The sequence below is a fragment of the Porites lutea genome, chromosome 9 (genome assembly GCF_958299795.1).
Source record: "Porites lutea chromosome 9, jaPorLute2.1, whole genome shotgun sequence".
NCBI lineage: Eukaryota > Metazoa > Cnidaria > Anthozoa > Scleractinia > Poritidae > Porites > Porites lutea.
Genome location: NC_133209.1, coordinates 12,900,647 through 12,925,870, shown reverse-complemented (window position 1 = coordinate 12,925,870; position 25,224 = coordinate 12,900,647). Strand labels below are relative to the sequence as shown.

Genomic DNA, 25,224 nt, shown 5'->3' with positions numbered 1-25,224 from the left:
CATTGGTGTTGGTGGTGATGTGTCGGAACCTTATAAATAGGGGTGTTTTGAGCGTGTGCGATATCTAGTCAGGTCCTACTGCTTTATTTGGCTTCAGGTTTCGTATTTGTTTCTCAATGCCAGCTGTGGTAAACACGATATCTCCGATTTCAGGAAGGGCGACAGGCCTTTGTTTGGGATGTTTGCGGTGTCTTCATATATGAAAAACCGACTGAAAGTGTTTATTTAAGATGTTGGCTTTGTCCTTATTGGAATCAATTACGTTGTTTTCAACTTTCAGCGGGGGTACGCCGATGGAATCAGTTCGATTAAGCTTCATATAATTCCAAAACGCCTTTCCGTCCCCCTCCTACAGACTACCACCGATTAATTCGTTCACATATTTGTTGTGCGCAAGATCAATTTGTTTCTTAACAGAGTTTCGATGTTTCTTGTATGCTTGCCAGTGGGCAGCACTTTTCGATTTTCTTGCCATTTTCACACCGCATAGCACAGTGCATTAGTCTGGTTCTAATGAGGATTGTCTAATGATTCAGAGTTAAAATCAAAAGAGAGAACAAAAATATAATGAAGAATGAAACTGGAAGTACCAATATTTCAACTTAAAGAGCGATATTTTGGGGTAGACAACCTACGTCAGCGACTGTGATAAACTTAAGGGTACTTTACGTTACAAATTTTGAAACAAATCACGTGTAAAAGGTTCTTCGTGATGACTGATTTGATGTAACAATTTTGCAGGATACTTGACAGGTAACGCAGACAGCACAAAAAGGATGTCTTTCGTTTATTTGTGAATGGTCATAATTTTCTTTGTTTCAAAACGTTAAGTGTCAAATTCAGATCCAGGAGTATTTCTTATCCGAGGTAGATAATACCATAAAGCCTTTGCAGATGGACGCTACAATCCTTCCAAAAGACCACGTATATTAACTTTACCAACCTGTGATTCTGTCGGAATTGTCATTTGCGTATGTGGTTTTCTCGTCAGGTGTTGTTCCGCACCGTAGCAATGATGGTGCCAGATTATGCTTTGATTGGAGAAATCATGCTCTACTCCTATGGATTTGTTGATGCACGTAACTTGTCAGTCAAGATTGTTACCACTTATAAACTTTGTTCTGAACAGGTGGGTGGCAAAAAAGTCATATGAGTTTTTTTTTCTTTATTTTGCACTTATCAGGAGTGCATCACTCTGGAATACCATTCCTCTTCTAAGACCTAGACCGCCCCTTTTATATGTACAGGCTATCTCCATTTTCTTACTAATAAGGAAGTTTCAATAATTCTCAGTCAAGAGAACATTAAAAGGATTTTCAGCAATGCCAGGTGAGATCTGTTAAAGTGGCTGAACACAGTTTTGCCGGCGGTCAGCGGTAGCACGTGTTTTAAATTCGACGAAAGACAGAGAATACGAATTACTGAATTAATGAATTACTCATTAAAATTTTGTGACATTTGGCAGAATTTTCACTTTTATCGTATTTTAAATAATGAGAACTTTCAAATGGAAGTTGAACAGACGAATTTTGCGACATTTGATAATAACAGTACAATTATGTTATTAATCATAACTATAACAAAATTCTCAAATCTGATTGGCTATCAACTGCCCTGATTTCAGCCTTAATTGGACAATTTAATAGGACACTACGCGTCATGCCTAAGTAATTGGAGAGTCCGCGCCATCATGCGCTCGCTTAAATGGCTTTTTTTCACTACTAGCAAAAAAAAATTGGAATTTCCTCTGTTTTGATATCAAAAAAGGGCCTTATATATCACAAATTTTGTTAAAGTTATGATTAATTGGTAACAGAACTTCGTGTCGTCCAATTCAGTCTGTAATCATACTCGTGATTAAACAAATCGGACTCCCGCTACGCGGTCGTCTGATTTGTTAATCACTCGTATGATTACAGACCGAATTGGACTCCACTCAGTCCTTTTACCATTACTGATTATCTAAAAACCCGTCTGCTAAAATTTGGTGAAATAAGTTTCAAATGGTAATGATTAATCAAAGTAAGCTGTGTGCAAGTTTATAGGAAAATCTAATGAGCGAATTTTATGTAAACTGTGGAAAAGCGAAATTTTAAAGGTTGTATTCAAACGTTCATGTTGCCATGGAAACTACGAAAACGTCAAATTTTACCTGTCAATCAAAATTTTTCATCAGTGTATTTTCCACGTGACAAGTTTGTGAGCTGCAACCTTTCTCTTGCCATGAAGCAAGTGACATATACTCACAAACTGCCAAAACAGTGTGCAGCCACCTTAAGTGTCGAAGGAAAGCTCTTTTACTGGTTGAAAAATCTTGAAGGTGATACCAAAAGAGCATCTGTCTAGAAGTTTCCTTGGCATAAAGTTATTGTCCTTTTCAAGCGTTTACTTAGAAAATTCAAATTGAAAGGAATCTAAAAAAAGTCTAGCGCGCATTGATAAGTTCTCGTTGGACGTTCCAAGGTGATGGGATTCTAGTCATGTTTAAGGTAGTACGTCGTTACCCTGAACATTCAGTTTCAGTTAATTGGAGTAAGACGTTGTATTTTGATCAACAGCTGTCGTCGCAGTTCCATTATGACTATGGTATGCGTGCAGTGAAAGCTGTGTTAGCAGCAGCTGGTAACCTGAAGCTAAAGTATCCATCAGATGATGAGAATGTACTGCTTCTTAGATCCATCATGGATGTCAACCTGCCCAAATTTCTTTCCCATGATATTCCGCTCTTTGAAGGAATCATCTCCGATCTGTTCCCCGGGGTATCTTTACCAAAGGCTGACTATGGCACCTTCTTGGAAACAGCCAAAGAGGTTAGTTATTGATCAGGCCTGGTTACTGAGTTTACTTTGTAGTCTTTTCCTGGTGGTCATTGGTAGGGCATTCCTTTTTTCTTTGTTGCGATTTTTAAAACACGGTGCTTTATCTGTCATTGAATAGGTCTGCGACAAGAAGAATATTCAAATGGTAGATTTCTTCAGTGAGAAGGTTATCCAGACCTATGAAATGATGATTGTTCGGCATGGGTAAGACGAATGTTTACGATCTTTACTCAGTTTTCCTTAGTAACAACAGATAACAGATCTTCGTTGGATGTTGTAGATTTATGATGGTGGGTGATCCATTTTCTGGCAAGACCAAAGTTCTTGAGGTGCTGGCTGAGACTCTTAACTTGCTGTCAGATAGAAACTACGAGGATGAGAATGTTAACAAGGTAAATATGCCTTTTAATATCCAGATCGACCGTGAAAGACGAAGAGCATTCAAAAGTTCCAAAGACCTACAAAGTAAGCAAGTGCATAACGACTTTCCTTTGTTGCATCCGAAAGGCGCAGTCCTAATTATGGCCTCCGTCATCATCCACGCGCGATCCGAATTCCGACAAAATTATAAACCTCGCTTCTCTAGGAACAATGAACTACTGCTAAAGAGATAAAATTACTTAACTATTTTGTCAAAAAATATATTGTTAAAGTTGGAGTGTTCGATTTCCTATGATGCCTGGTTTATTCTTCTAACAAATCAGAACGAAACAAGTGACAAAGTAGTTGTTTTAGTTGTTTTCGTTTATTCTGCTTCATTGTGTTTTACCTGTGTTATTGTCTGTACAGGTATGGTATCGTGTAATAAATCCAAAGGCTATTACCATGGGACAATTGTTCGGTCAGTTTGATCCAGTCTCGCACGAGGTAAGACTACGTATACTTCACAAGAGCACGAGAACGCCATTGTGCGCACCGCAATTTAGTCCTCGACTAATCATAAACTTCCATGCTGCAAACTGTGGTGCACTGTTCTGAAGCTATTTACATACATGTTTATCTCATTTAAACACGTAATACTGGAACTGCTTTCTTGTTCTTCTCAGTGGACAGATGGAATCGTGGCTAATACGTTCCGTGAGTATGCAGCGGACCAAACTGAAATTAAGAAGTGGGTAATATTTGATGGACCTATTGATACTCTGTGGATTGAGAGTATGAACACCGTACTGGATGACAACAAGAAGGTGAAATACAATGCCACTAAATAGAAAAAAAGTGGCCCTTGGCTTGTTTGGTTTTCTTTTTGTTTTTTTTTCTCTCTCTCTCTGCTCTAACGCGTCTGTTTAATTTTAGTTGTGTCTTATGAGTGGAGAAATCATTCAATTGTCAAATGTAATGAGTTTGATCTTCGAATGTAGAGACCTTTCACAAGCTTCCGTAAGTATCATTAAATTATGATGTAGCGGTAATTTACACTTTGTCTCGAATGGACCTAGTAATCGTTTAGTTCACGATAAGTTTCTTTCTTGCTCGGAAGTTTGAGCGCCTAAAATGGGAGGTCACTGGTTCTAATTCCACCCGCCGAGGACCCTTTTATTACTGAATTTTGAAGGTAACGCTCGACAACATTTGCGAAGCTTCATTTATACTTTCCTAGCTAGATATAAAAAGTAACGTTACAGTTCGGCTTAACACTGGGTTTAACTTAACCACTTTTTGAGGAACCTGACCCAGGGCGGTTAGAGCTAAAAAAGACCACTCTAGAAAAAACTCTAAGAGGTTTTTCCCAGTTGAAACCCTGTTATCTTTTAGACTTGTTGGTTGATGCCCTAGTACGTTTTATGAATATCCGCGTTTCTTTTGCATTCTACAGGAATCCCCGGGTAAACTGTTCGTAGACTCCTAAAGCTCTGTCTCCCCCCACCCCCCGCCCCCCTTCCCCACCTTACTTGAATCAACCTTGAGGCAGCTTATTAGCCATACATCGTGCAAAAGAGATGTGCTTTCCAACTAATAAGCGTTTTGTTTTGTTTGGTAGCCTGCTACAGTAAGCCGTTGTGGTATGATCTATTTAGAGCCTTCCTCCCTTGGCTGGCAGCCTGTATTGCAGTCGTGGATGAACATGTTACCTGACACACTTAAGAGTGAACACGAAAAACTCATCACTGCACTCTTCCAGTGGGCTTTACCTGTTTCCATCAGTTTTGTGCGCAAGCATTGTAAGGTATTGACAATCAAGCAAGGCAAGCGAGTTGTAGTAATTTCGTCTTCTTGTTCATAATAATATTGTCTTTGCTTGGTTTAACGGATTTTTCTCATCTCTCTTCAGGAACCAGTATTTTTGCAAGATAGCAATCTAGCTCGCTCGCTGATGAACCTCGTGGAAATTCAAATGAAGGATGTCCCTCAAGAGGATACGAAGTACTTAAAATCCTGGCTGATTGTAAGTTTTAACATTAAAATGTCACTGATTATTTAATCTTCCACTTGTTATGTGACTTTTTCTGTTGTTTTCTGTACGAAAAATGCTTCGATTCATTTTTGCAGTCATCTTTTTTATTCGCCGTGGTGTGGTCAGTTGGGGCCTGTGTGGACACAGAAAGTCGAGTCAAATTTGATGCCTTCTTTAAAGATTTGATGGCAGGCAAAAATGAAGAACACCCCATCCCATCCATTGTTGGAAAGATTGAATCACCTATTCCACATGAAGGACTTGTCTATGACTACATGTTTGAGGTAAGGCTAATCCTTGTTAGGCCGCCATGCCCAGCAAATCTGATATTTATTATATAGATAGTAAAAAAGTGGAGCAAAATATAAATATTAACTCTTAACTGGAACACTCGCGTTATGAACGACTTGTTGGGGTGCTCATGTGTTCAGTTGACTGTCGGTGACAGCTTACATCGCACTCTGAAAAAGTTCTCTTCAAATTCAGTGGAATAAGTCTTGTGACAGCAGCGTTGTGGGAAAATGTATTACATTCACTCACATTGGAAATAGGATGTCCGATGAGCAAAAATAGGTATAACTTTGCTGTAGCTCATACTAAAGTTAAAGAAAGCACGTAATTTGAAAGACGATTTCATCTTGCTTATCCACTTTTCAGTTTACGAAGGGGCTCACAGAGACCTTTAATTTGAAAAGCAACTGCGCTTTCCACCGCGTTCACTCAAAAATACGTATAATTATTTATAAAGGTTAGTAAAAAAAAAGAACAGAAAAAAATAACCTGATATACGTAGCAGATGTTGTTAGAAATTTTTGATGTTCGTGTATACTGACGAATGTTTTTGTTTGTTTGTTTGTTTGGTTTGTTTTACAGCGCAAGGGTCGAGGAAACTGGATTCTTTGGACTAAGACAGTAAAAGAAGGTGTTGCAGGGGGTAAAGGGCAGCGGATCAGTGATATTATTGTACCCACCATGGACACAGCCCGCTACTCGTATCTGATGGAAATCATGTTCAGTAACAACAAACCCCTTCTGTTTGTTGGTCCCACGGGAACTGGCAAATCAGTGTACATCAAGGACAAACTCATGAATGGTATCGACAAGAACTTGTTTATTCCAGCTTTCGTCAACTTCTCTGCTCAAACCAGCGCCAATCAAACGCAGGTAAATAAAACGTCTTAGTAGTGGTAAGTAAAACAGGTTACTAAAATTGAGGGCTAGTAGCACAATTACCAAAAGACTATCATAAACACAGTCTGATATGTCAGCCGTCTTTTCCTCCGCGAGAGACGGTTAACGTAACGGTTAACATAAACATTTTGTCCCGAAGTTTGTCATCCAACAATTTTACTTTTCTTGTGCCTAAGATGTGATCTCAACTCATTTGCTCTTTTGAGGCTAGTGGGGCCGTTTTCTGGTCACCATCTGGCCATAAAGAAGCAAACCTACTTACAACGTCGTCTCCAAATTGAGCACTAGGCTGCCTTTTGTTCCGCATGTCTTATTACAGCTTTTTAAGTTCGGAGAAAAGGCAAAGGTTCTTAAGTGTTACTGCCCTCTTGACTTCTCTCCTCCTCTCCCTGTTTATTATTATGCAGCAGTTAAAACTTTTGTATGCTATATACACTTAAAATAGTGTGACGGGGCGCGTGAGCGTAACGCGTTAACTATGGTGAGAACTTAGTATAAAAATCTAAACTTAAAATCTAAATATAACCTATCACAAGCATCTTTTAGAAGACACTCCCTTCACACCTCAATAAATACAGTACCACAAGTGAAGAAAAAAACAATATGTTTTTCGTCTCTCACCTATATTTCGACCGTGTTAAACGGCCTTCATCAGGGTGAATGGCCGTTACAAGCATCACACACCATGAAGGCCGTTTAACACGTCCGAATATAGGTGAGATACGAAAAACATATTGTTTTACTGTTCAGATGTGGCACTGTAAAATCTAAATATATATAATATATGATTTTAAAAAAATATCGCTATAAATAATGCTCCAAAAAAAGAAAAATTTAAAAAATATAAAGGTATCTAGAATCTAAAATGATAATTATAAATTCTTAATTATCATAAAAGATATACTAGTGTAATTGCGATTGATTTTCTCTCTCAACATCCGAGTCCAAACCATAGACTTTGGGAGGCAAAGAGGGTTTCTACTTGATGGAGAGGACCGGTCTGAGAAGATGGGCTGTAGAAAGGAGGAAAGGAGAGTTATTTTCTGGAGTTCATTTTATTTGATGTTGCCAGGGATTTTGTTGCTGTAGTTTTCCATATCCTTCTTGATGGTGCCAAGGGCTCCCATACCACCGGGACTGTTGTTCTTTTGAGCCCCCACATTCGCTCAACCTCGATTTCCAAGTCTATATATTTGGTAGGATTTTCCGTTGTTTTGACTAAGGTGTTGGTGGCGAGGGGTATAGTCATGTCAGTGAGAAGGCAGGTCGGGCCTATTAGCTGCTGTGGTCCTGTCAGCCTGGATGTGCATGTCCCACAAAACAGTGACGCTGTCATTCTCGGTGACAGTCTTGGGTTCATGTTCATACCATCGTTCCTTCACCTCAATGCCAAACTCTTTGCAGATCTTCCAGTGCATGTGTGCAGCTGCCTTGTTGTGTCAGTGGATGTATTCTGTTCTAGCCAGTTCAGGGCAACCAGAGACCAGTTGGTCAATGGTCTCGTCGAAACGGCCATACAGTCTACATTTTGGGTCCCCGTCAGGCTTCTTGAGGATGTTGTGTTGGTACCAGCGTGTTGGGAGGCTTTGATCTTGGGTGCAATGATAAAGCCCTCGGTTTCTGCCTTGAGGCCAGCTGCTTTTAGCCATCTGTGGGTCTTATCTTGGTCCACGTCAGCCTGTTTCACCCGCTGTGGGTATTTGCTGTGGAGTGCTTTTGATTTCCACTTGGACCTGAGCTGTTGGCAACCCTAGTGTTTGGCCTTGGCCTTTGTTATACGGGCATAGGTGGTGTTCGTCTCATCCTCTGCAGGTGGTATTGCAGGCACTCCCAGTCCCCGATTGAACTTTATTGACTGTCTGCTTATGAAGTACAAGGATTTCCTGTCGTCATGGTCTTTGACAAAGTGGAGGAGGGTGTCCTACGTCTTCTGGAGGTATTTATCAAGACCGATAGTGGTTGACTTGTAGGAAGGCTCCAGTTGTATGAGCCCTCTACCTCCTTCAGTTCTGGGCAGGTACAGCCTGTCCACGTCAGATTTGGGGTGGCGCATCTTGTACATGGTCAGGAACTTCCTAGTCTTTTGTATCAAGTTTAGCCAGCTCTTGTAATGTCCAGTTTATGATGTTAAAACTCTAATTTGCCACTGGTACTGCCGAGGTGTTGATGGCTTCCAGTTTGTTTGCGGAGTTCAGCTCAGACTAGAGTAGCATCCGGATTCTGCGGTAGTACTCTTTCCCGATCTTCTCTTTCATCTGAGAGTGCTGGTCTCCCTCGCTGACTTCGAGGTACTTATAGGTACCTTCCGGTTCTAAGTCCTGGATGATGGTGTTGACGTCGAGCTCAATGTTACTGGAGTCGGCTAGTCGCCCTCTCTTGAAGGTGGGCTTGGCGCACTAGTCCAATCCGAACTCCATGCCTGTGTCGTCACTGAAAGATTTTATGGTTCTCAACAGGCCCGTTTTTTCGTCGTCATTTTTTGCGTTGGTCCTCAGGTCATCAATGTAGAAGAGGTGGCCGATCTTTCCATGGAGTGTGTTGTACCCATAGCCACTCTTGTTCAGGAGGGAGCTTAGAGGAGCAAGAGCAAGACAAAAGACTAGAGGTGACATTGAGTGTCCTTGAAAGATGCCACTTTTGATTTTGATAGGTCTGGATGTCATCATTCCCTTATCGTGGTTTGGTGGAGGATCATCTTCCACGACTTCATGTTTTCCCCCGCGAAGCGGGTGATAGTGGGGCAGATCTGGTAGAGTTCAATGCTCTTGAGGATGCAGGTGTGGGGCACACTATTGAAGGCCTTCTTGTAGTCGATCCAGGTCGTGGAGAGATTACGGCTCATCCCCTCAAGGATGTCTTTGTTGAAGGAGCTGGTCTTTGCTCCTGCGGCGGCATCCTTTTTGTACTTTGGGGAGCAGGTTGTTACTTTCGAGAAGTATGTTTAATTTGAATGGTAGGAGGAAGGGTTACATTGAGGTAATGAAGGATTTATGGGAATGAAGGAGTATGATGGAGGTCAGGACCTCGTACATAGTTGGTAAGCGTGTGATAGGCCTGTAGTTTTTAGGGTTCTCTTTGTCTTCGGACTGTTATCAGGAACGTCACACCCTCGGTTGGCTACTCTGGGGACTGTTTTGGGTTCTTGAGGATGTTGTTGTAGGCATTGGCTAATTCGGGGTGTAAACTGGTCAGTTGTTTGAGCCAGACGCTAGCCACGCCGTCGCATCCTGCGGCTTTCCAGTTGCTGGTCATGTGGATGGCTTTGATGGTCTCCTCTGTGGTGACGTCTGACCATTTCTGAGTTGGGACATGCTGGTTTTCCTTGGCTTGGTCTTGTATCCAGTAGGCAGCATCATTATGGGTCTTACTGTTCTCCCATATTTTGCTCCAGAATGCAAGGGAGAATGTCTCGACCTCTACGAGTGAGGGAGGGTTCTGGATAGTGATGGCTTTCTTTCCCAGCTCTCCGTAGAGCTTTTTGGCATTTACCCTGAAGGGCTTATTATTATTATTATTATTATTATTATTATTATTATTATTATTGTTATTGTTATTGTTATTGTTATTGTTATTATTATTATTATTATTATTATTATTATTATTATTATTATTATTATTATTATTATTATTATTATTATTATCACGAATATGTCATGGTCGACGACTAGTGCGGATGAGGTTTACAAGTTCCGATAAAGTTCGCTCTCATTGAAAGCAGGCTAATGTTTAGAACGCGAGATGACTGAAATTACCACCAAAATTTACTGCCAACTCAACAGTATCCTGGAAATCCAAAGTGAAATGGGCGCAACAAGTGAACACAGATGTTTTAGAATGCAAACGAAAAGCACGGGAGCTGGTTACCCCTGGAAATGCGCCGTTTAATTTGAATGGTAGGAGGAAGGGTTACATTGAGGCAATGAAAGAATTATGGGAAGAAAAAGGATACGGAATTCTTGGACTTAAAAGCCAAAATCTGCGAGACCAAGCTGCACGGCTAGAAAAGAATCAGGATGCTCTAATGGAGACGAACGCGACGGGGTAGACAGTTATTGACGAGTCTGTTTTAGACTCGACTTATTCTGCGTCTAACATCGATGACAATTTTATCTCTAGCGAAAAAGACGAATCCAGTCAAGATCAAAACAATGGAGGCAAGCCAAGTGAAAATGCAAATCAGTTAATCCTGGATTTGCATAGACCTAATTGCAATAAGGTTGTCATAGAAAAAGGCAAAAAGCCAAATAGGAATTAATTAGCATTAAATTATCATTGCTAGCCACATTCACAACACACAAGCTTATAGCTAAGTATTAATCACATAATATGAAAGCCAAATCATTTGCATCAGTTTCTTGGTGTCATTCTAATGCAATTCGAGGCTGATTCATCTAGCGGATTTCAAACGTGCTCTAATTACAAACGTACTTCGGATAACTGCTAAAGAAAAAATGGCTCCATTTTTTTTCAATAAATATAGCCTGGGGTAAATTCCAGGAACGCGACGCGTCTTTTCGTTTAATGCTAAATAGAAAAGCCAGTCTGCGTATGGTTTGTAGTGCACAACACCATCTGATCACAATTTTCAAGCAACAAATCAGGGATGTAGGCAGGACTTTCCATCGCGGAGAGGGTGAGGCGTTCCTCCGCCAGTTCCTCCCCCGCGCCACAAACCAAGCCTCGTTTGTCAGGACCCTTTTGTTACACACATCAGTGTTTCATGTGCGGAATATTACAGCGCGGAATTACAGAATTATTTCTTGTTATTGTGAATGACTTCCTAAATAATTGTTAAATTATTAAAATACGCAAATGTAAATCACATGGCTAATTAATTCCTATTTGGCTTTTTGCTTTTTGCTTTTTTCTATGACAACGTTATTGCAATTAGGTGTATGTTTGCTATACAAACCCTAGAGGAATCCGATCACTCAACCTCGGAACAGGTTTTAAATGACGCGCTGGGTTGTTTGCCGAATCATGAAGCAATTTATGCACCATCTACCTTTGCGTGAAGCCAGCAGGATGATTGAAGAACTATAACAGTCAGCTTGTCAAACATTGACAATGCATATAATGAGATCTCAAAATGGCGGAAAAATACTTTTCTCGTCCCATATGGAAAAGTAGGAAGAGAGTTTATTGATAAGATGACAGAGCATATCAACGATTGGAACAACGGATCAAAAATGCAGCCCATTGCTCTTAAAGCAGCGATTGTACTTCTTGCAGTCGGCTTACAAAAGCCTAGCCAAAAGTCAAAGGCTAAAGATCACCAAGAGTTTTTGGCTAAGCGTCTGGTACTGTGGAATGAGGGTGAAATAGACAAATTAGAGACCTCTAGCATCAGGTAAACCGCAAACCGCAAACCACAAACCGTAGTTACGCGTTTGCAGTTTCGCGTTGCCGAGATTTCAAACTTTAGCGAGGCGTTCAGTTCAGTTCAGTTCATTTTTATTTAGGCAAAATATAATACAATACAAGAATACATATAGGAATTGTAAGTTTGCAAGGGAGCCCAGAAGAAACCAGAAGGCTTTATGAAGCATGGGCTGCCCAGTCTCAAATAAACAAGCAAAATAAAATGAAATTCGCGGAGTGATACGTTAAAAATAGGAACTAAACAGAGACTGAGTTAAGTTACGAATTCAGTAACGAGATAGAAAAAAAAATTTAACACTGGAAAGGAAAAGAGTACTTTCCTTTGTTAGTACAGCAGAAAGGAATATAAAATTGATTTGAACTACGCCTTCATTGTTTAGGCCCACCGTGTTGTTTTCATCAAGTCGAAGTGCGTCACTTTAATCGCCCAAAACTCAGCAATAATTCATTGATTCGAGATCAAATATCCAACAAACGCATCGCAAACGGATATAAAAAGCTAGTTCATACCTTTAAACGCGAGGCTGTACAATTTTTTGTGGCAAAAAACCTTGCCGTAAATCACTTAGCTGGAAGCCCTTCCTGCGGTTCAAACGTGAACTGCAAACTGCAAACGTGACCGCAAGGCGGTGGTCACGTGACTTTTTGTGGTTTGCGGTTTGCAGTAACCCATAAAAAACGTGATGCTAAAGGTCCCTATAGCTGCGCGAAGGACGGATGATTCAAAAGCGCCTCAGAAACTCCCGGAGGGTTGATCCACCTAATGCAGCAAGTTTTCGCGAACCTTGTTATGTCAGCGCAAATCAACTCTGAAAACGATGAGGGCGGGGGAGGGGAGTGCTGCCTCTAAGTGATGACGTCATGGCACAGCTCGGAGAGAAACATCCAAGTCCACAGGAAGCCCGTTTGGGTTCTTTGCTTTTCGGGCCAGTCGAAGATGTCCCAGACTCAATTTACGAATAGATAAATGGGGAAATGGTACGGGAGGCGGCTCTGCGAACAAAAGGTTCTGGGGGTCCCTCAGGCGTTAATGCGAATGGGTTCGGCGAAATCTGGAACAGACCTGTGTGCAGCAATAGCTGCAATGACCCGACGCTTGTGCACTGAATTTATCGATCCCCTTAGTATTGAGGCAATTTTGGCGAATCGCCTCATCCCCCTGGACAAAGGAGAGGGCGCTGTCCGGCCGATCGGTGTCGGAGAAGTTATGCAGAGGATAATGGGAAAGTGTGTCATGCACGTGACAAAGCCCGATGTCATTGACGCGAGTGGTTCCCTTCAAGTTTGTGCAGGGCACAAAAGCGGAAGTGAAGCTGCAATTCGTACAATGCCCAACATCTTCGAGGTGGATGAAAGGGATGCTGTCCTGTTAATCGATGCATCAAACGCCTTTAACGCCCTGAACAGAGCTGCAGCACTACATAATATCCGAGTGCTGTGTCCGACCCTGGCTACCTACGTGATAAACACCTATAGACAACCTGCGCGTCTTTTCATTACAGGCGGTGAAGAACTAATATCAGCAGAGGGCGCCACACAGGGTGACCCTCTATCCATGAGCCTATACGCCATAAGTCTTCAACCACTTATAACGCGACTGCACGTCTCAAGCGCAGCAAAACAGTGTTGGTTTGCTGATGACTCAACCGGAAGTGGTTCCCTGCAAGACGTAAGGAAATGGTGGGATGAACTATCAGAGAGTGGTCCTCCGTTGGGTTACTTCCCTAATGCCAAGAAATGTTGGTTGATCATCAAACCGGAACGAAGGACTGAAGTTTCAAAAATCATCAGGACATAAGTGCAGATCCACCATTCGATACTGAGGGGGGTACCCAAAGTAAGGGACTACTAAAAGACTGAAATTGCGGTAATAATGAAGTCAATAATCTTCTAACAGTAATTCAAACAACTGAGTTCAATAAAGATCAAATGTAACATGAAATGTTTAGTTTAACCATAGCTCTCCATTAAAGGCCATAGTATTTTCAAATTACATTTTTTGTAACTGCCAAAACTATTGACATGGACGTTATATGACGTTAAAGGAAATTTTTTTCTCTAACAGCTGTCGTCTAAGCCCGATACAAAAAACAACAAAGATGCTTTTCTATTTGGCCAAGTAACATATATCTGACAACAAAACCAATCAGTTTAAAAAAGGACACACACAAAATTTGATGTTGAATTTGTTACTTTGTTATGTTACTTTCATGGACGTTACATCATCACAACAATAACTGCAGGAAGCTCACTAATAATTGCCAAAAAAGCCTGGTTGTAATATTAATTTGTTATACAACAATGATCATGTATATTCAGCATTGTTGAATATTATTATGGAGTTAAAGAGAACACTTAGAATCTTATTGGAGGCAACAGCGAATTACCGTGAAATTCCGAAAATAAGCCCTTCCATATATAACCCCCCAAACCGGTGACGCAAAAAACCCTCCGCTAAATTGCCCCTCCAAATATAAGCCCCCCGTGGGCTTGTACTTGGAAAATTGCTCTCAAATACAAAATAAAACAACGCAAAAACGGTAAATTTACTTCGAACTATAAGGCTAGCCCAATCGATTTGTAAACGCAAATTTTCCTCCGTAGATAAGCCCCTCCGAATATAAGACTCTCAAAAAGGGCCTTTGATTTTAGAAGCCCCGGGGCATATTTTCGGAATTTTACGGTTTTTTACTACAATAGTCAACAAAAATGTCATCTTTTGAAGTGAACATAGCAAATGGTCAATATAGCTCTGTTGAAACTTCTAAATTGCTTACAGTCTCTAAAATTTGAGAAAAATGTTGAACTGAAAGATGCTCTAATTAATAGACCAAGTATCAAACGTATCCAGTTTTCATTACAATGCTAAGAAATAGCTTGAAACAAGGGTTTTCTTTTAGAAACATCTTATCTACAAGCAGCTTCTTTGAAATTTTAAATCATGGAACAAAAAAAGTACATAAACATCAGCTTAAAGATGAGTCTTATGTTTTTTCGTTAAAAAGGTGAAAATTGTAGGGAAAGATAAAGCTTATTTCAAACTTAATGGCCAGAGTTCAAATGTTTGTGGGAAAGAAAGAAGGTACAGGGAATTTGCATTTTTGACATCACTAATTTCGTTATCTTTTTTGCACACTGTAACGTCCATGATTCGGAATGTAACATCCATGATCATGGAATGACCCTACTGCGTACTTTTATTAACTGGGCTGCCTGTGACGTAGCCTAGTTTATGAAATGAGTTGCACTTTCACGGAAGGGGGGGGGGGGGGGGTGCATTTTTGGGAAGTCGTAGTGGGGGTGCACCGTCCGGCTCTCCTAATCTTTACACTATTTCAGAGAAATATCTGTAAGGTTAATGTAAGAGATTACTCTCGGGGATTTACGTCGTGAAAACGGACAACTCAACTCTGTGATGGCTTGTTAACAGCCATTAAATCGACATGTGTTTAAAGCTAGCGTACTGCGGTTTTTTATCGTCTCCTTCAAAAAATTCAACGATGACTACCTTTTGGGTATTTTCTTCACTATTTGTTGAAGTTTAAACCTTTGATGAATTTTTCCCTTCCAAAACGTGATTGCAAATCTCTCTGTGTTTGTGGCTAGAGTGAGTGTGTGTGTGTACATCCATTGGATAAAGACGTCTCTCAAGCTATCATTGGCGCTTTTTATCAGTGTCATTTTCAAAAGATGGTAGGATGGGTCGCTTTTAAGGTTTCCCTTCCCTTTATGCTGAAGTTTAAATCGCTTAAAATGTGACGGCCAATGTCTCTTTTGATCTTATTGCGATTCATGCTTTGCGTGTGAAAAGTCACTCCTTTCAGGAAAGGAATGTCCTGCGGAATGTGCTCATTGTAGGTCACTACGTCCAAAAATTATTATATATACGCAACAGGACAGTTAGAAAGGCTTTATAACTTAATATCAGACAAAAACAAAACTTAAATTTAATTTGTGTACTACTGTTAAGAAGGACTTAGGCGACACCTTTTCAAATTAGCAGCATGATGCAAAGAATACGAAAACTATTTTTAGAAATCAAGATACCATGGTACTTACAGTACCCCTTTTTTAGGATATCATCATGTCGAAACTGGACAAGAGAAGAAAAGGGGTGTTTGGTCCACCCGTGGGCAAAAGGTAAGTGATTTTCAGTGTTAGGTGCCCTCATACTCAATGTCATAGTGTTGTATCGTTATTCTTGTCTTTGTTGTTGTTGTTGCTGCTGCCGTTTTATTGTATTTTTTTCCTCTCTTTTATTTTCACCCTTAGCGTACAAACCGTTGTCTATATAATGATTCACTAGGTTTATTATCTTCGTTGATGATGTAAATATGCCTGCCTTGGAAAAGTATGGTGCCCAGCCGCCAATCGAACTGCTCCGTCAGTATTTGGACCACGGGAACTGGTACGACCGTAAAGATACATCGAAAGTTACATTGATCGATCTTCAGTTCGTTTGCGCTATGGGTCCCCCAGGGGGTGGCAGAAACCCCATCACTCCTCGGTTTTTAAGACACTTCAACGTGATATCGGTGGCTACGTTTGGTGACGATACTATGCAGAGGATATTCTCTTCAATTGTCAGCTTCTACTTTAGAGTAAGTGGTGTAGTGTCTGCTATTCATTGCTCAACAAGAGACGCCTGAATTTTCCAGGTCTATAGGTGTTCATCAGTCTTAAACAAAGGCTGTAGCGCAATCTTGAAAGCTTACGAGTACTTAAGTAGGTTTTTTTTCCTACAGAACAATGAATTTCCTAATGATGTTTACACCATGGGCACCATGATTGTAGGGGCAACAATGGAGGTAAGAGCGCAAAAATGTATCTTGTAATGAATAGTTAGACCTCAAAACAGTCACCTTCAGTTCAACGGTTATTTAATTTATCACAATTTTTTTAATTAGCTGTATCACTTTGTATGAAAGATGGGTGCCCGGTATGGTTGAGGCTCTTCTCTGTGACCAGCTCTGCTTCAGAAAATAGCAATCTACACAGTTTGAATAATTTAATTCAGTTTGCAGTTATATATACTTGTAACTGTTACATTTGTTACATTAGGTTGATTTTGTGAATGTAAGGTAATCACGTGTAAGTTTTATTCACTTATTTATTATTAATTAACCATTCTAATTTATTAATGACTGCTGTACCACTGAATTTCCACCTGCCTCTTTGCGGGCGGAAACGGACTTCATGTATGTCATAATCAGTTGTTAAAAATGTGTGTGTGTGAGTGTGTCACCAGCCGAGCCCCTGCTCTCATGCCCACAGTCATCCGGGAACCCATCACAATTGTCTGTTAACCATGGGGAAAAAAGGGGTTGAGAGGGAAGAGGCAGAAATAAAAACGACGAAACAGGTCCTACAAGTGCTTAGAGCGGGTGCCAAATGCTGCAACTGCCGACCTTCATAAAACATAGTAGCTGCTCTGTGTTGGCAACTTAGTTCATTTTCATTTAAGCACATTTACTACTTAAGCATTAGTCACCAAATGATAATATTCTGCATTTAGGTGTACAAGGAAGCCATGGCGAATTTGTTGCCCACGCCAGCCAAGTCGCACTACACATTCAACTTGAGGGACTTCTCACGGGTGATCCGGGGCGTCTTACTTATCAAGAAAGACGCTTTAAGTGATAAGAAAACTCTTAGCAGGTAGCTCACTGAAAACTGTGTCCGTCGTGTCTTTTATGTCCTCTAACGCACCCTGCAGTCCAAATTACTGTAAATGAAATTACCTTTTCAACAAGGAACTAAGTCGTATGTTTTCTTAGAAAACGTGGTGATATCGCTTCACCGCGGATAATCATGTTGCTTTTGATGATATGATTTCGTTCACCCTCTCGCAGTTAGTCGCAGAGATCGTTGGGTTTATTGTGGCCTTTTTCTTTTTCACTCTTTTCCAGGCTGTGGGTACATGAGGTGTACCGCGTATTTTACGATCGTCTTGTTGATGACAATGACAGGGCCTGGTTGCATAGGTAGGTGGCACTGCTTCAATTAAGTGTTGCCTGTTAAAAGCGCTCTTAAGATTTGACTATGAGTATGTGATTGAGTCCGACTATGGAATTTCAGAGTATATTGTGATCCCAGAACGGCAAAGACTTCAAGAGTATCCAAAGCATTCGAATTTAGATGAAAAAAATCTTTCTCATTTTTAACTCTCAGGCCAGTGTAAAAGCCCCTAATATTATTTGTAATGTGCTTTCTTGCAGTTTACTAAAAAAAGTCACTAAAGAACATTTGAAGGATGACTTCGACTCCCTGTTTAAGCACTTGTCTTCTAACCAAAAATCGGTAACTATACGCCAAATGACAGTCGTTTCTTTGCCTTTTTTTTCCTATATGAGCTGTATATTATTTGACTGTAGAGTACGGTTGTCACACTTAACTTATTATTCCTTGCTCAAACTTGTTTTACTTAGGCATCTGAGGATGACATGAGAAGTTTGATGTTCTGTGATTTTCTCAATCCTGATGCGGTAAGCCTACTGTCCTTTCCTTTTTTAGCACTTTTAGATTCAGTTGATGGCCTGTTGTTAACACGACCTTTTGCAGAAAGGGTTATCATGTTTGAATGCCGACTGCCGAGTCAGCCTTGGCCTTTAGATAATTACTTAGTTACCTGAGAAAACTCGCTACTCGGTTCAGATGACTGCGTCACTGGCGAGAGACAACAACGAAACTGTGCCTTTCAAGATCTGTTTGGAAAGACAGTTTATGGCTTCTAGATTAGTCATTTCTAACTAACTAACTCATCTACGTAACTGTCACACGAGTCGTGTAAGAGGTCAAGAGGCCCTAGAGTGTCCACTACCTATGTGGAAGGCTTTCTCCTCACACCTTTTTAAACAGGGACGTTCTTGGATTAGTGGACTGTATGTATTTACAGAGTGATCATAAATGAGGTTACTCTCAAAGGTTTTCAGGCTGCAGCAAATTGAGTTACAAAGAGTGTTGTTTTACTCTTATCAGGTCGGCGAGGATCGCTTTTACCAAGAAGTGGAGTCAATTGATGAGCTGTACAAGATTGTGGAGCAATGCCTAGAAGAATATAACCAAACACATAAGACACAGATGAACCTGGTTATCTTTAGGTACCGGCCTAGTTTTCAATCTGAAATGTCAGCGTCTTGTGCGACACGAATGACGTGTCAACGGTGTTGTGTTATTTGCTGAATGGCTTTCAGTGTTGTATGGTTATGTACCGTAAAATTCTGAAAGTAAGCAAAATGTTGTTTTACTTTGTATTTGAGGGCAATTTCCAAGTACAAGCCCCTGGGGGGCTTATATTTGGAGGGGCGTTTTAACGGAGGGTTTTTTGCGTTACGAGTCTAGGGGGGGGGGGTTATATTTGGAGGGGCTTATTTCCGGGATTTTACGGGATTTTTTTTCTCTTTTGGGAGGTGACACTCATGAAAGAATCATGGAAAACGAACACAATCGTGTATTACATTTTTGCTTGTTTCAGTACAACGTTCATAGAGGATATTACACGGTGGCGCGAAGATATGAATTTATTTTCGAGTGGTAAAGCAATATTTTACGAACAAGCGCAGCGAGTAAAATATTGTGTTGCCACGAGAAAATAAAATTCATATCTTAAAGCCGCCGCGTAATGTTCTTTTTATTATACAGTACAAAAGACATCGATAAAATAATAGATTGTTATTCGTCAAAAAGTAATTGGGACGGCTCAAAATTTACAGTACGCGAATATAAGACATTTTTTACACTAATCTTGAGAAATAACACTGAGCTGAATAGGTTTCTACAATGACAAAATATATGCAAAGCTCTGAAAAATGTGTAAGTAAAATTCAAAAAATGATACATAGTAAAAAGCTTTGAATTATAGCTAAATCATAACAGTAATAATTTACCGAATCTTAGTCATAAGGCGGCAAAAAAGTTTTCAATAGACGTGCACGAAATGAGAAAAAAGGTCAAAGAACGATTAATTGGCCTTGATCGCTACTATCAATAACATTTCTCCGTCTTGATATGATATGTTTTCTCAAAATCGCTGCTTTTATGACCGGTGTAGCAACCAGGGACCCCAAGAGCGGAGAGAATAGATTGAATACTGGATGTCAGCCATTGGTGATATAGAGGGGTGCCATCAGAGAGAAAGAAAAGTAGGCCAGGAGTTGAGCCACGGACGTGTAGATACTGGGTAAGGGCGCATACAAGGCAGAGATCACATTTTCCAGCACCAATGTAGATATAGCAACCTTGGCTAAAGGGGTCCGTCTTAGGGAACTTAATGTTCATCCTGAAGCTGCCTGGATTGACTAGGGAATCTGCTTGGACATCGCTGGCAGCAAGGTGGATGTCGGGATTGAAGGGGGGAGTTGACAGTCAACTCGCCAGCTTGTAAGAAACCAAAAAACCGGAGACAGCGGGCAGCCTCGAGCGTTGTATAATTTTAGTCAGAGAAGTTCAAGGACTGAAAGATTATGTGCATCAGCTCGATTGTGATGGGTTGGCGCTGACGCCTATTTGAACCTTGGTGACGTTTGATACCCCGCAACACATGCTGTAACCGAAGGCAACCAACTAGCAGAGAAGGCAGACCCTCCTCGATGTGAATGGACCGGATTGCTGAAAGGTAAACCTTTATGGATGAATGGTGGATAGTATCGGCAAGATGACAGCAGAAACGGATGAGCAGGTCTTCACTTGCTGGAAGAGCTGATCCCGAAGGAGATAGGCTATTGTCCTCAGCACAGAAATCCAAGAATCGGCGTCAGGGAGAAGCATAAACTTTCCTGGAAGAAGGGGCAAGACCCTGAGTCAAGTAGAGGTGGCATTTATCTGAGAGCGAAGTTCCAAGTCCGAGGGGAGCTGCTGCGGAATCTGGGTCTGAATGGGGTCTGCATGAGGGGCTAGCGGGCGAAAGCGCCGAAACTGAAAGTGAGATAGGGAGTCAGCGATCGGGTTAGACTTCCCTCTTACTGGGGACACAGTGAAAGAGAAGGAGTGACGAGCTGCCAACAGGGACAGATAGCGAACCAAGGACATGACGGTAAGGGCTCTTGAAATGCAGACCGCAGAATTTCCACCACTGAGTTGTTATCTGATAGGAAGTTGACCCGTTTGGAGGCCCATAGGGGACCCCAGAGGTAGGCTGCCAGGACGATAGGGAAAATTTCCTTGTAGTCGATAGACTGAGAGCCTGAAAACCAGTGTCCCTGGAAGACTGCTCCGTAACCAAGAACCCCAGAGGCATCTGAAGAAACCTCGAAGTCGGGGAGTGGATCCCACTGGGGGTACTGAAGGAAGCAGCAACCCTTCCAAGACTGGAAAAACTCTGGCCCCCAGGCTAGGTCAAGAAAGAACTCCTGATTGAGACGAATCGGGTGGTCATCCAACGAAAAGCACATAGCAGGTTGATCATTCGGCGCAAGAAAGAGCGAACTTGAAGTACGACCTTGCAGGCATGCTGAAGGTGACCTATTAGAGACTCCAGTTCCTTGAACCAACGCTTCTGTGACCAATCCTACATCGAGTCAGTTATCCTATCAAATTTGCCCTGAGGAAAGCGCGCCCGGGATGGTTAGGCATGTCGACGGCCCTTCTTGTTTGTCTAGATGGAGGGGGATGCCAAGCGTAGAAAACAGTCAATAAACCTGTCCAGATTGTGGACAGGACAGACAGGAGCCGGGAGAGCCAAGAGTGTGGAAGTCATCAAGGTAATGCATCAGGAAGGTGACATCGTTGTTTCGCTTGGCCATCCACTCCAAATGGATGCTATACTATCCAAATCTGCTATACATGTGAAGATATATGGAGCTGACCTGACACCGAAAGGCAGGACCATATCGACATAAAATACACCACGCCATTTCATACGCAGCAACTGACGAACTTCTGTGTGGACTGGCACAATACTGTATGTATTTTGACATCAAATTTCCCGCTGTATTATGCCCGCAACAATGTCATCTACCTTCATGTACTGTAGAGAATAATCCTCGCCTGCAATCCCGTCGTTGACACTATGGCCAGCAGGGCTAGACAGGTCCAGGATAAGATGCATTTCCCAGATTGGTGGCGTTTGGGGATGACGCCGAAACGGCTCACATGGAGGACGAGGAGGGGAGGCTGGGGCCCACTACCCTGCCTGTCTGAACTTCCGATTGCAAGTTATTTTCGATGACCTGAGGGTTGAGGAGTGCCGAAGCCGTATTCCCCGTTTGTGACATTGAAGTCTAGGTGAAAAACATCGCGAAGGCCTTAGACCACGTATGCAGCTTTGTCTGGGTTAGGATGATGACGGAGTTCATGCTGGAATCTATCCACGTTAATAAGGTAAGATGAGAAACCGGTCTTAAAGGACAAACGGCTGGAGAGCACAACGAATAACCAGAACTTGACAGACCCTGCTGCTGAGAAGGTAAAACAAAAGGAGAACGAAACTGTAACGCTGAAAAGTTACCATGAGAACCAACGAGAACAGAATCAAAACTATGTGCAGCTGAATTGGCTAGAGGTGGCCTAGCGACGGCGGTGACACCCCTTTGACTGAGAAGGGGAGCGGGACCATTCTCTCCGTACGATGCGGTGAGGGCAGTGGATGCGAGGGTGGTCCCCGTGGCCCCTTTTCACAGGAGTGACGAAACCGGCAGCGGTCAAAGGGCCAGCGAAAGCGCCCATCATTCCAGGAGTGGCAATACTGGCTAGACCGGGGATTGCCTGAAGACGCCAGAATCTCTGTTAGTGACAAGGCAGAGGAAGTTAAGGAGCCTGAAGCAGCTGAAGGGGTAGCCGGAGATCTGGTGTGAGGTCTGTGTGCATGCGACACCAGTCGGTTGAGCCTGAGGCTGCGGCTTTTTTTTCTGAAGACGATGTTGTAGTGGAGCCACGATTTGTCAGAAAAGGGCCTTGCTGTCTGAATAATGAGTAACTTGTACTGGTTTAAATTTTTCCAGCGAGAGGGTAAGGCGTGGCAAAAAATCATAGAAAAGGTTGTGAAGGCATCTGTCCAGGTGACGATGTCTGCTATTTCCATGACCCGTTTCTTAGACCCTGATACCACCATTTTCCCTCCAAAAACGCTTAGGGGTCGATTTCTTGAGCTCGAATATTGTCTGGAAGTAGGTCAGCCAGGTCTACAAAAAGCTCTGCTGTAATTTTAAAAACAAGCTTATACGGGACTGGAGCATAGCCAGGACCCATCACAAATGCTTTGTTGAGTTTTGCAGACGTGGAGGACTCAGATCCGGTCGCACCACCAAAAGAGCCCCCAACCACTACCGCCAAGTTTGCAGAGGACGTGGCGGGGAGAGTAGAGACAACAGAAGGACCGCCAACTGAGCTGTGAGTTGAAATAAACGAGGGCACAACAAGCGTACCTGAAGACTGGGAGGTAGAACAGGGAGTACCGGAGCTCGTGGATGCCGGAGACTGCGTTGAATTCGGAGCCGAGGAGAGAGGACCGGACGTCGCGGCCATGTTTGTGTTCCCGCCACTTGAATCTCGAAGGGAAGATAGCAACAGAGGTAGCGATTCCGCGAGAGCTCTTGAAATGGCCTCTGCTAGAGAGTTTTTCTCCGGCAGAGAAACAGGTTGCCTTGGTGGTGAAGCTGGAGTGTTAACTGGAGGAGCTGGTGTAGAACCGCTACAAGAACGCGAAGACGCGGTAACCGGACAAGACATTGAAGACAAGCTGTTGTTTGTGGTTCGCATACTGAAAGAACGTGACGACGTGCACGCCTTGAAAAATTGAAAGAAAAAGGATACAAGAAAAAACACACTGTAGGACTGCTGCTCCAAAAAACGCTGAGTAAGATGCTAAATGAAGCGCCCCACAGGCCACTGCACAAACGCTTAACGAAGAACTCACAGATCCTAGCAGCGTACAAAGCTACCATGTACCATGTGTGCCTACACTTATGGGATTGACCGCTGGATGCCCACTAAGCTTGTGGGCCGCTTGACCGCTAAGCTTGTGGACCGCTTGACCGCTAAACTTTTGGACCCCTTAAACGCTAAGCTTATGAACCGCTTGACCGCTAAGCTCGTGGAGCGCTTGGCCGTTAAGCTCGCGGTGGTTAACTTAGATAAATTCCATTTAACCAAATTTAGATCAGACACAGTTTTCTTCGTATTGGTATTTTCTTGGCCCTCGGTAAACGACGCAATTTCCTGTTCAGTAAACTTGACGAATCTTTTGCTTGCCATTTTCATTCAGGCAATGTTTGGCAGCATTTGCAAGACGCCTACAAATTTCGGAGGGAAATTACCGAAATTGCGTCATCGATAAACTTACGTGTGAGATTTTAGAAAATTAACCACCCGGGTCCCGGGTGTAGTTTTTGTGAATTTTACGAGTGGTATATTTTCCAGTAAAACACTCGTGTCTATATAATATATTTCATTATTTCTATGTAGGTACGTGTTGGAGCACTTGGTGCGGATCAGTCGCGTCCTGAAGCAGCCAGGAGGCAATGCACTTCTTGTGGGAGTTGGAGGCAGTGGAAGACAATCTTTGTCTCGGTTGGCGGCCGCTATTGCTGACTTCCATGTCTTTCAGCCTGAGATTTCTAAAAGTTATGGTTTGCCGGAATGGCGCGAAGACATCAAGGTCAGTTTACCTACTAAATAGCATCGTATTAGTTTGTGCTGTACTTTCGCCATACTTTAGAGGAACATTTGCTTCCGTCGTTTTGGACACTCAGTTTAGTAGTAGCGGAGCACAATGGGTAAGAAAATTTGGTCAACTATCCATCCGAGAAAATTTGGTTATGACGTAGCGTAAGAACGCCGATCGTCTGTACACCCATTACATGTAAGCCGATGTCGAGTGTCACATTACACCTTGCACAATTATTGACACTAGCCTGTCAGTTATGTAAGCCATCCGTACGAGGATGAATTGACAACTGTCAAAATCCGCTGACAATTATAACCTGGCCATCTCGCGGGCTCAGATGAAAGACTAGTCGGTTTGCCCCTACATATAAGCTGTCACAATAACCAACAACAAAATGAAACCACGCTTTCACAGGGCAGGGCTTGCCAGTTGGCTGCCAGTAGTTTAAAGCTATATGCACAAGCCAAATTAAGGTTAATTGACAGCTGTCAAAATGGGACATGTGCAGACCACTATCAGAAAACTAATAACTGCAGAATTATAAGTTTAAATACGGCAAAAAAATAAACTCTGTCCGAGGTCTGTATGTTAAAAAAAACAGCGCCTCACAGTAGTTTACCTCAGACGTGATGTATAAAAAGTATATTTAAAAGGTTGGTTAACACGCCACCAGATTTGTCGACAAGATTTACTTGTAAAGTAAACTTGTCGAACACAAAAAATCCGGCCTGATTTCTTATTTTGGCCTCCCTTTTAGACAAAGGAATGCAACGTATAAATCTTTTGGCTGCCACCGAGGACTATCGTGTGTTGCATAAAATTATATTTCGGGGCTC

The 25,224-nt window shown here is 42.1% G+C and overlaps 1 protein-coding gene across 1 annotated transcript in view; it reads left to right on the top strand.

Moving 5' to 3' along the window:
* The window catches only part of LOC140947800 (dynein axonemal heavy chain 12-like), a 118,150-nt gene that overhangs the window by 52,862 nt on the left and 40,064 nt on the right, over positions 1 to 25,224 (top strand). The window contains exons 34-53 of the mRNA XM_073396996.1: positions 992 to 1,129; positions 2,559 to 2,810; positions 2,938 to 3,023; positions 3,100 to 3,211; positions 3,609 to 3,686; positions 3,866 to 4,006; positions 4,116 to 4,199; positions 4,801 to 4,986; positions 5,092 to 5,205; positions 5,310 to 5,498; positions 6,088 to 6,378; positions 15,863 to 15,927; positions 16,094 to 16,388; positions 16,533 to 16,595; positions 17,303 to 17,445; positions 17,697 to 17,771; positions 18,006 to 18,087; positions 18,216 to 18,272; positions 18,766 to 18,887; positions 24,187 to 24,379. Coding sequence (XP_073253097.1) covers positions 992 to 1,129; positions 2,559 to 2,810; positions 2,938 to 3,023; positions 3,100 to 3,211; positions 3,609 to 3,686; positions 3,866 to 4,006; positions 4,116 to 4,199; positions 4,801 to 4,986; positions 5,092 to 5,205; positions 5,310 to 5,498; positions 6,088 to 6,378; positions 15,863 to 15,927; positions 16,094 to 16,388; positions 16,533 to 16,595; positions 17,303 to 17,445; positions 17,697 to 17,771; positions 18,006 to 18,087; positions 18,216 to 18,272; positions 18,766 to 18,887; positions 24,187 to 24,379 — 2,766 coding nt within the window. The remainder of the gene's footprint in view (positions 1 to 991; positions 1,130 to 2,558; positions 2,811 to 2,937; positions 3,024 to 3,099; positions 3,212 to 3,608; positions 3,687 to 3,865; positions 4,007 to 4,115; positions 4,200 to 4,800; positions 4,987 to 5,091; positions 5,206 to 5,309; positions 5,499 to 6,087; positions 6,379 to 15,862; positions 15,928 to 16,093; positions 16,389 to 16,532; positions 16,596 to 17,302; positions 17,446 to 17,696; positions 17,772 to 18,005; positions 18,088 to 18,215; positions 18,273 to 18,765; positions 18,888 to 24,186; positions 24,380 to 25,224) is intronic.